Here is a 12100-nt window from a genome sequence, read left to right on the forward strand (position 1 = left end):
TCAAGACCATTGTCCAATCAGAAAGCAGAATGAGCCTCACGCGACTGTCTCATTTAAGGTGCCAGTTTTAATGCTGAAATCCAATTGGTTCAAACCTAAATGTAATGAATCATCATTACCTAAACTCCTGAGTCAGTGCTAGTGCAGCCTCTGCAGCTCAGGGAGGACTTCTGGAGGATCTGAGCGTCACGTGAGGCCTGAACATCAACTGAGAATGAAACAAATAGACTGAGAATAGTTCTAAGAAACATGTTCAGAAAAAGTTCTAGCGGCAAATTTGAGGAAAAGTTGGTAAACGTGCTGTTTCCCATAATTTGAAGGAGCTGATTCTAAATATTTTGTTTACCAAATTGAATTTTGAGTTTTAAGAATGCTAATTAGCATAATAGCATAGAAGGCAGGCTAATCTAATTAAAGTTCTCTTTAACTGAATGGATTTCATAAAAAGTCCAGAAAACAAATACCAGTATACTGTAAATATATCAGATAAATATTATAACTGAGATAGAAATCACCACATGACCCCTTATTAGCATACTGCAATAAAAACAAGACTATACTGCAGCTTTTTAAAGCTAGTGTACTTCATTTCCTTCATTTGATGAGCAGAAAGGAAACAAATTCCTGATTCAGATTTTTACTTGGTTTGGATTCTAGGTGATTGGAATTTTTTAATTTTTTTTTCCTGGAAGTCATTTATTTCTGTTTGCTATAGGCTAGTTTCAGCTGACGTCATTGTTATTAAAAGTCCGCGTTGCTGCTGGGAAATATTTTGGTTGGAGGCAAGAAGCACGATAGCGTCAAACACAGTGTGTAACCTCACGTATTTCTGCCCGATAATGGTAAATTCCTGCTGCATTATGCATACATGCACAAATAGAAGCACGGAAGAAGGAAAATGTCTTTTTCATATTCTGAGTGAAAAGAACCACTAACGGTGAATTAAACGTCTTTCAAACATTCGCAGAGCAAACGTAGAAGATCCTAACAAACCGTGGACTCCAACAAGTTCAACAACACATCGAGACTCTTGGAGGTTTTCATCTTTTCTGCTGTGAATGGCCCAGGAGTTTCCACCAAGTCATTGTGGATATCACCAAAGTGAATATTTGTCCAGGTAGTTGGTGATTCTGACCAGAAGTTTGGTTTGGTCCACCTTTTGTCGGGGTTGAAAAGGGAGATTTGTCGTCCGTCGATGCTTATGACCAATTTCTGGTCAAATGGTCTTGGGTCCTCTGCTGTTAGACTGGATAAATAACCGGGATCAATACCCTTTACGTGTTTTCTCGCTCCGTCCATCATGTTGAATTAGTGTTTCTTGCCGCCGACCAAAATAATTCCCAGCATACAACACGTGCTTTTGTCAAGAATGAAACTCACCTATAGACAGCTTTCATCCTTTATTGAGAATGTAGACCACTGTTATGTTTTATATCACAACATTTCAGTAAATATTACTGAGGGGGCTAAGTGTCTTGCCCAAGGACACGACAGCATTCACTTGTGGGAGGTGGAATTGCACCACCGACCTGTGGGTCAATGGATCTGACGCTCAACCAATGATGTTTATGTCGAAAGCGGGATTCAAACCGCCAACCTTCAGATCAATGGACGAACACTTTGACCAACTGAACTACTGTCTCAAAAATGCAAGAGCCACTCTTTTTCAGATGTCAGGGACCTGAGGCTCCGCCCCCTAAAGTGCTGCTGCTCATGGTCTATTAGAGACATTCCCAAACTCTAGTCCGGAGACAATCAAACAGAACAAATCCAGTTCTAGCACCTGTAGAGGAAATGGAATGGGACGTAATCAGTGGAAACCTAGAACCTAAACTGATGCACTAAAACTAGTGTGTACCTCTCTGTGTGGGTTTAGACAGTGCCGAGTTTTTTTTGTAATGAATTGGTGAACTTGGGGACGTGTTATTTTCAGAAACGTGACCTCATTTCTTTGTATTTTTGCAGTGGAGGAAGCAGGGCAGACGTGCTGACCAGTGATGAATTGCTTTCCTTTTGAGTGCATTTAAACAAATAATTCTTCCCATGTAAATCGTGCGTTCTGTTTTGAATAAAATCTATGGGACACGGAGAACAAGGCGTCTCTTCTTAACTGACACATAAGCCCCGCCCCCTGCCTATTCAAAATGTCCGCCTTCCTCCCTCCTCAGACGGCGCCGTGACCTGAGGCATCCCGAAACACACAGTTCACGTCTGGGTTTACGTCACCATCTCAAAGTCAAACGGACGTCTCCTGAATGATTCAAATGATTTTCAGTCTCACGCAAAAAAGCTCCACAGGAAAAATCACAAACACAACAGGAACTCAACAAAAGGATGTGAGGAGTTCTGACTTATCTAAAGATGCACTCTGTAACTTTTCTAGTAGAGGGTGCGTCCTTGCTTCTCGTCTCCGTGGAGATGTGATTGCGTTGTCTGGAATGTTCCACAGTGTTGCATGAGACGAATCTGTCTCCATGGGAACGAGCAAGAAACACGAGTTACAGGATCTACAGATCTACCAGGACTAAACCAGGACTAAACCAGGACTAAACTACACTAACTACCAAGGACTAAAACCAGGACTAAACTAGGACTAAACCAGGACTAGGAAAGGACTACACTAGGACTAAACCAGGACTAACTACTAAACAGGACTAAACCAGGACTAAACCAGGACCTAGGACTACACTAGGACTAAACCAGGACTAAACCAGGATCAAACCAGAACTAAACAGGACTAAACCAGGACTAAACAAAGACTAAACCAGGATTAAACCAGGACTAAACTAGGATTAAACCAGGACTGTAAATCAGGACTAAAACCAGGACTAAACAAGAACTAATCCAAGATTGTAATCCAGAATTAAACCAGGACTAAACCAGGACTAAATCAGGACTAAACCAGGACTATAATCCAGGACTAAATGAGGTCAAATCCAGGACTAAATATTTCTTTTTTGCAGTGTCTGAACTGAAGTGGCCTCTCGTCTTTTGGCAGAGAAAACCACTGCAGTCCTGGGTTTCCACGGCGACCGTAAACATCGTAAAATGGATGATTTACGAAGACGAGCCGTTTACGTCGCAGTTACAAGAAGCACCAGGCGGCCATCTTTGTGTGGGCTCCTTCTAAATGTCCAAGTTCACGTGCGACGTTTGATTAGTTAGAAGAGTCGTAAATAACTCAAGAAGGACAGAGTCAGGACTAAACCAGGACTAAACCAGGACTAAACAGGACTAAACCAGGACTAAACCAGGACTAAACTAAACCAGGACTAAACCAGGACTAAAACCAGGACTAAACCAGGACTAAACCAGGACTAAACCAGGACTATAAACCAGGACTAAACCAGGACTAAACCAGGACTAAACCAGGACTAAACAGGACTATAAACCAGGACTAAACAGGACTAAACAGGACTAAACCAGGACTATAAACCAGGACTAAACCAGGACTAAACAGGACTAAAACCAGGACTAAACCAGGACTAAACAGGACTAAACCAGGACTATAAACCAGGACTAAACCAGGACTAAACCAGGACTATAAACCAGGACTAAACCAGGACTAAAACCAGGACTAACCAGGACTAAACCAGGACTGTAAACAGGACTATAAACCAGGACTAAAACAGGACTAAACAGGACTAAACCAGGACTAAACCAGGACTAAATAAACCAGGACTAAACCAAGGACTAAACCAGGACTAAACCAGGACTAAACCAGGACTAAAAACTAAACAGGACTAAACCAGGACTAAACAGGACTAAACCAGGACAGGACTAAACCAGGACTAAAACCAGGACTAAACAGGACTAAACAGGACTAAACCAGGACTAAACCAGGACTAAACAGGACTAAAAACCAGGACTAAACAGGACTAAACAGGACTAAAACCAGGACTAAACCAGGACTAAACCAGGACTAAAACCAGGACTAAACCAGGACTAAACCAGACTAAACCAGGACTAAACAGGACTAAACAGGACTAAACCAGGACTAAACCAGGACTAAACCAGGACTAAACCAGGACTAAACCAGGACTAAACCAGGACTAAACCAGGACTAAACAGGACTAAACCAGGACTATAAACCAGGACTGTAAATCAGGACTAAACCAGGACTAAAACAGGACTAAACCAGGTCTAAACCAGGATTAAACCAGGACTAAACCAGGTCTAAACCAAGACTAAACCAGGACTAAATCGGGTCTAATCCAGATCTAAACCAGGTCTAAACCAGGACTTAAACCAGGGCTGAACCAAGTCTAAACTAGGACTAAATCAGAACTGAACCAGGACTAAACCAGGACTAAACCAGGACTGAACCAGGACTATCTGATCTCACAATGTGAAAACAAAGTCCAACCTGATCTGGGTTAAACTGGGTCTAAATTAGACTCAAATCAGGACTCAAACCAAGGCCAAGCTGGAACTGCACATGTCTACACCACAGTGGAGCAAGTTGTGTTCAGACGCACAGTGTTTCCCTCTGAGTGTGTGTGTTTTTTTCCTTTACCAAGGTTTGTCTCTTTGCGCTTGTTGGTGACACCATCTTTGTTTTGGGACGGTCTAGTGCTTCACGTTTGGCTTCCTCCCAAAACACAACGCTGCTCTGTGATTGGTCACTCACTCCGACTCAGTGGAAGTGAAAATGCAACAACTGCACAAGTGTGAACTCAAAACCAGATCCCAAAACCAGAACTAAATCAGGACTGAACCAGGACTGAATGAGGTCTAAACCAGGACTAAACCAGACTGACACAGGAAAAAAACAGGACTGAACCTGCATAAACCAAGTCTACACCAGGTCTAAACTAGGACTAAACCAGGACTGCACTAGAACTAAACCAGGACTAAAAGAGGACTAAACCAGGACTAAAAGAAGACTAAACCAGGACTAAAACAGGACTAAACCAGGACTAAAACAGGACTAAACCAGGACTAAAAGAGGATTAAACCAGGACTGAACCTTGACTGATCCAGGGCTAAATCAGGTCTAAACCAGGACTAAAAGAGGACTAAACCAGGACTGCACTAGGACTAAACCAGAACTAAACCAGGACTGAAGGAGGACTAAACCAGGACTAAAAGAGGACTAAACCAGGACTGCACTAGGACTGAACCAGGACTAAAACAGGACTAAACCAGAACTGAACCTTGACTGATCCAGGGCTAAATCAGGTCTAAACCAGGACTAAAAGAGGACTAAACCAGGACTGCACTAGGACTAAACCAGAACTATACCAGGACTAAACCAGGACTGAAAGAGGACTAAACCAGGACTGCACTAGAACTAAACCAGGACTAAGCCAGGACTGAAGGAGGACTAAAAGAGGACTAAACCAGGACTGCACTAGGACTAAACCAGAACTAAACCAGGACTAAAAGAGGACTGAACCAGGACTAAAACAGGACTAAACCAGGACTGAACCTTGACTGATCCAGGGCTAAATCAGGTCTAAACCAGGTCTAAACCAGGACTAAAAGAGGACTAAACCAGGACTGCACTAGGACTAAACCAGAACTAAACCAGGACTGAAAGAGGACTAAACCAGGACTGAAGGAGGACTAAACCAGGACTGAAGGAGGACTAAACCAGGGCTGCACTAGAACTAAACCAGGACTAAGCCAGGACTGAAGGAGGACTAAAAGAGGACTAAACCAGAACTAAAAGAGGACTAAACCAGGACTGCACTAGAACTAAACCAGGACTAAAAGAGGACTGAACCAGGACTAAAAGAGGATTAAACCAGGACTGAACCTTGACTGATCCAGGGCTAAACCAGGTCTAAACCAGGACTAAACCAGGACTAAAAGAGGACTAAACCAGGACTAAAAGAGGACTAAACCAGGACTGCACTAGGACTAAACCAGGACTAAACCAGAACTAAACCAGGACTGAAAGAGGACTAAACCAGGACTAAACCAGAACTAAACCAGGACTGAAGGAGAACTAAACCAGGACTAAAAGAGGACTAAACTAGGTCTGAACCTTGACTGATCCAGGGCTAAATCAGGTCTAAACCAGGTCTAACCTAGAACTAAACCAGGACTAAACCAGGACTGGACTAGGACTAAACCAAACCCTGATGAGCAGATCGCTGCACACACACACATTCCTGTGTATCTAAATCTCGTGGTCACTTTGCAGACTGAAGTTAAGTCCGTACCATGACTGTCCCACAGTCTGACAGGTTTGTCCTGATGCTGAAGACATAATCCTCCCCGACCTCCACCCCGCGGCATTCTGGGTCATTCAGATGCAGATCCCAAACCTAAAATAAACACAACACAGTCACATAAGAGAACACAATCCTACACACACCAAACACCGTCATGAGCTGCAGGCGGCGCTGTGTGAGGGAAGAACACAGCAACAGAGAAATCAAAACACTCACGTAGACGGGAGGGACTTTAGTGAGGAAGAAGGCGCTGGGGATGACGACCTCCATGTGGTCGTTTGTGCAGATGACGGTTTCATTCAACTCTTCAACAAAACAAACAACAGGATGACATGAAATCTGAGTTATAAACAGTGTGACTTTTGCTACAAGCACCACTAAGGGTTTGCAAAAATATTAATATATCGTATCGTTTAATGTGATGATACAGTATCGATATTGTTGGCTTTTGTATCGATATATCGCCAAGACTATTTTTTGGTATATTTTACTAAATCACTTTATTACAGCTGCAGTTTTGTTGTTGTTCAGAGGAAGGAAACTCATTTATGCGACACATTTGACATTTTCACAGTTTTGATGATTTAAATATTTGTGTTTCATATGAACTTTGCACAAGAAGTGGTTTAACAAAGACTTTTAGTCTCACAGACATGATTTAGACTTTCTAATAAACTGTATTGAATCAATTTGAAATAAATCATATTGAATTGTATCAATTCAAATCAAAATCTAAAAATGTGTGGCCATACCGTCTTGTAAAAGTCTGATCCCGTCAGATCTCAGAAGCTAAGCAAGACTAGGCCTTGTCAGTATTTGGATGGAGACACTGGGAAAATCAGGAGCCACAGTGAGCCACAGTGAGCCACAGTGAGCCACAGTGAGCCAGAGGGAATAACTGCCATTGTGCCCTTAGGCAAGACACTTCACCCACATTCCCTAGTATGAAAATGGTGTGTGTGTGAGTGATGGTGGTGGTCGGAGGAACCGATAGCGCCAATTGGCATGGCAGCTGCGCTTCTGTCAATTTGCCCCAGGGCAGCTGTAGCTACGACCATCACCAGGTATAGAGTGAATGAATAATGCTCTGTCAAGCGTCTTTGTGACAAAAATGTCACAGGACCCCCTTGAAAACGAGATGGTGACACATCTCAAGGGGCTTATCCTCCAAACAAATAAATTCAAATGTCTGTGAAAAGCACTATAGAAATAAAGACTTAAATCAAAAGCTCACTGTATTGAGATATGTATCGTATCGTGACCTGTGTATTGAGATATGTATCGTATCGTGACCTGTGTATTGAGATATGTATCGTATCGTGGCCTGTGTATTGAGATATGTATCGTATCGTGGCCTGTGTATTGAGATATGTATCGTATCGTGACCTGTGTATTGAGATATGTATCGTATCGTGACCTGTGTATTGAGATATGTATCGTATCGTGGCCTGTGTATTGAGATATGTATCGTATCGTGACCTGTGTATTGAGATATGTATCGTATCGTGACCTGTGTATTGAGATATGTATCGTATCGTGACCTGTGTATTGAGATATGTATCGTATCAGAACTTCTGAATGATTTCCAGCCCTAATCACCACCAGTGACAAATATGAGGAAAGTGGATCGTTGCTTTTCTTACAATATTAGCAATTCATTATTACAATTTCTGTTAAAGTAAAAAAAAATATCTTTAATTGTTCAGTTTTGAGTCAATGGAAGTAGAATCTTAACACAAAATAACACAAATATATATATCATGTTTATTTAGTGTAGTAGTAAAGTACATTGAACACACTCTTAAACATATTTACTATTATAAGTTTATTAAAGTGTTTGTCTTTCGTGTGTCAGGTGCAGCCCTCACTGTCCACTCCTCCACTCATTATTTATGTCATATAGTGATCTGTGCACATGTCTCTGTACCTGTCTGTGTAAAACCCAGTGACACAGGAACCTCCTTGTGTGCTCGCTCTGTTTCTCTTCTACCTCATCTACAGGCTTTATTCACACTGAAACTGGAAGGCGTTTGGAAACATGTGGATGACGACTTCCTTTAGGCTCTGTTGGCGATAGAAACTCTGACAAAATCTGGGAAAACTGAGAAAATGAATCTGTGTATCCTTCGTTCATTCATATTTCAAAATAAAAACAGTCCTGGGATCAGTTCTGGTTCAGTCAAGTCATGGTTCAGTCAAAGTTCATGGAGACAAATAATGAAGAAAATAGTTTTTTGTTTTTTTTTCTTATTTTTTGATTTTATTTTGAAAAACGAATGATACATGGATTCAACTGGCCCAGTTTTCTTCAGGTTGATGTCTTTGTATTCTTTCTTTTTTACTTTTATAAATTGCGTATTCATTTGTTATTATAATTTGTCTAACTCCTCATGGAGAAGTTTGTCAGGTTGTGAAGACGCTGCTGCTCAATCCACAGTTTTATCACATGTCCAGTGTTGGGAATTACACTGGAAGTCCTCATCTGTATGTTTCCAAATGAGTTCCTGTAAATGTGAATAAAGCCTATTGTTTGACTCAAGACCTCTATTCCTGTGTCTTTTATTTATTTTTACTTATTTATTGCTGTTTTATGATTTTTATGGTTTTGCTTTTATTTGTTTTTTTCCTGGTTTGATTGTTTCAGCACTGGTATGATCAAATGTAAGCAGTTTACCTTTTGTTGTCTTCATTTATTGATTTCTGTGCAGCACTTTGGAAACTGCTTTGTTTGTAAAATGTGCTATAGAAATAAAGTGGAGTTGGATTTCGACAACATGAGTGTGACGTTCTGCCTTTTGTTTACATGTTTTTCTCCAGTATAGCTCCATTTCCCCGTCTGTTCCAGTTCTTCTTTTGTAGTTTATATAAACTCCCTTCGTCCATTCAGTTCTAGGTTGTTGAGTGGTCAAGAGAGACATTCAAGTTCTGTATGTGAAACTCTGAGTGTGAAATCTGTTGTTTGCAGTTTGTGCAATTCTTCATTACATATTCCCTGTTTAAAGAATCTGTTTCTGAGTTTATTCTCAGCCCGTTTTCTAATTGGAGAATTTCTCAGTTTTGGAGGATGTTTTAGTTCACATAAATAAATCAGATATTTCTTTGTTGTGTTCCCTTTAGAAGAACACTTTCTGTTGAACTGAATCAGACTTTTGTGTTTGTCTGTGTTCTTTGTGCTGCCTGTGTGATCATGAGTAAGTCAATCTTTATCTACATTGTGCTTTTCACACACACAGACACTTTACAGATCATTATTCAGCTTTATTCATTCACTCTAGACCCAGTGGTGGTAAACTACTATTGTAGCCACAGCTGCCCTGGGGCAGACTGATGGAAGCCCTCAGTCCCTCCGACCACCACCATCACTCACACACACACCTCTTTCATACTAGGCAATGTGGGTGAAGTGTCTTGCCTAAGGACACAACAACAGGTTGTTTTTTTTTCCACTGGCGCCTCCCTGTGGCACCTTATGTTCCCAGTGTCTCCCATCCAAATACTAAACAGGCCCAACCCTGTTGAGCTTCTGAGATTTAAAGGGATCAGGCTTCGACAAACTGGTCTGGACACGAGTGTGATGGAAAAGAGTAAAAATCAACAGTTGAACTATTCAGTACGTTACAATACAGTGTGACAGAGCTTTGGCCATTTCAAAATCTCTAAAAACAAAGAGTTTAGGAGTTGTTTAATGATGATGTTGTACTATTAAACATTGTGTAATATTTGACCCAAGCAGTGTCATTGTACACATTATGAATCTGGTCATTTATGACATTTAAAAGAGTTTGTTTTTTAAAGCACGTTACATCACGAATCTCACCCTAATGTCCCCCCCGTGTGCTCTGAGGTCTGAGGTCCAGCTCCCCCTCATGGTGCCCAAGACGAGACTTAAACCCACCCTCTGCCCCCCCACGTCCCCCACGTCCCCCACGTCCCCAAGCCCCCGCAGTGGAGAGTTTTAAGTCTCGTCTTAAAACCCACTTTTACTCTGTGGCTTTTAACACTGTGTGAGTTGTGTGTTCCTCTGTTAAATGGAGCTTTAGTTTCTCTTTCTGTTGGATATGTTTTATCTGTATTGTACAGAACTTTGGAAAGTATTTTGGTTGTGAAATGTGCTACAGAAATCAAATGGGTTGGATGAGTAAAATGTGACATTATCAGAGACTGAAATAAACAAAATCTGCAGTTCTTCTAAACAAGTGATTTTTTTTACAACTTTAGACCCATTTTCAAATCTATACTTTGTAAAAACACACAAAAATATGTCCTCTGGAATCATAAACACATATTTTTAAGTCTGGCATGGAAAGACTTGAAATCAGAATATTGAATAGTTTTTACTCAATTCGATTAAATTGCAAATACAGCTCACATTTTGTATTTTGGGTCAACATAACATCATGTTTTTGACTAATTTCAACATAATGAAGCTTTAAATTAAAAAAGGGATAATTGTCTTACATTAATATCTGATAGTTTAGTTTTAAATGAGAAGCAGCACACTGGAAGTCAAATGCCAAGGAAATAAGACACTACTGTGCACCATAATCATTTTTTAATCATTTCATATGAAGTTTTTGCAGTGAACAGAACAAAAATGAAAATAACTACACTTTAATTAGTCTTAATAAACCATGAACAAAGACTTAATTATAATGAACTTTTATTGAGTTTATTAAGAATGATTTGGGCTTAGTGACTACTTAAAAGAAGGACTAAGGTCTGTCTGGAATGTTTCACAGTGTGGCATTTAACCTTTCTATCTTCATGGAGACCAAACCACACAAGTTACAGGTCAGATCTGTGGACAGGTCACACCACTCACAGTCAAAATGTCTGTTTTTCCAGGTATTTTTGACACATAAAACCACTTGTATTTGAATAAATGTAAAGTAGAACTGTTTAATGTCACACTGTGGAACATTCCAGGCAAAGCAGTGACATCTCCATGGAGACAAGCAGGTAACAGACCCTCCACCAGAAAAATTACACAATGCACCTTTTAACTAAGCCTGAACCATTCTTAATACATTATTTATTCATTGTGAGTTAAGTCTTTGTTCATTTGTTTCATTAAGTCTCATTAAAGTGCAGTTATCAAACAGTTTTATTTACCCTCGTGCACGTCTTTAAAATAATCACACCTGTGCTCCTCCGTGACAAAAATGTACACGAAAAGAATACCACAGTATTTTTATGCAGTACGGATTTTTGTCATTTTTGTCAACATTTTTATATCAGTGTTTTCTTTTACTCCTGCTCTAATCATACACACCAAATAATATATCATATTTGGACATTTTAACGCCTTAAATGACATTTATGAAAAAAAAACATTTTTGATTGTTTTCATGTAATTGTAATTAGTTTGTGTTGGGATTATCAGAGGCTGGGGCTCCTCCAGAACAAACCCACATTATTTTAACCTCAAATATCCACATCTCTGTTCTTCAGTCTGGAGTCATGTACAATGTGTTTCTATTGATATAAACTTGTAATGAAGATACACAGGAAAAATAAAAATATATCAAAAAATTCAAAAAGACACTAAATCAAAAAAGGTTGAAGGATTTTCAACACCAAAGAATGAAAGATAAATCAAAAAGTGAAAATATTCTGTCAAAGTTATGCCCATTTTGAATGAAAGTCAACTGGACAAAAATGTTCCTGAAGAGCACAGGTGTGAGTATTATGATTATAAACCGTTCAATTCATGTGATGTTGAAAAAAAAGAACACAGAAATAAAAAAATACATCACAAAATACACAAACAGGCCAATTTTGGTGTTATTTGGTGCAATATCACCAAAGTTATGCAAAAAAGAAAAATGTAAATGTACCTTGGCAAAAATCTCACAAATATGAACATTTTTTGTCTTACCTTCGTGCTCTGCGTCCAAATACACAGTAGCAGACGACAT

The 12100-nt window shown here is 39.9% G+C and overlaps 1 protein-coding gene across 1 annotated transcript in view; it reads right to left on the bottom strand.

Moving 5' to 3' along the window:
- Window positions 1-12100, bottom strand: part of si:dkeyp-110a12.4 (pancreatic secretory granule membrane major glycoprotein GP2) — a 35595-nt gene extending 23495 nt beyond the window's left edge. Inside the window, exons 1-3 of the mRNA XM_055155563.1 lie at window positions 12061-12100; window positions 6399-6487; window positions 6171-6275 (exon numbers count right to left, since the gene is read on the bottom strand). Coding sequence (XP_055011538.1) covers window positions 6171-6275; window positions 6399-6487; window positions 12061-12100 — 234 coding nt within the window. The remainder of the gene's footprint in view (window positions 1-6170; window positions 6276-6398; window positions 6488-12060) is intronic.

The sequence above is a fragment of the Boleophthalmus pectinirostris genome, unplaced genomic scaffold (assembly GCF_026225935.1).
Source record: "Boleophthalmus pectinirostris isolate CB_2022bp ecotype Guang Dong unplaced genomic scaffold, ASM2622593v1 HiC_scaffold_10, whole genome shotgun sequence".
NCBI lineage: Eukaryota > Metazoa > Chordata > Actinopteri > Gobiiformes > Gobiidae > Boleophthalmus > Boleophthalmus pectinirostris.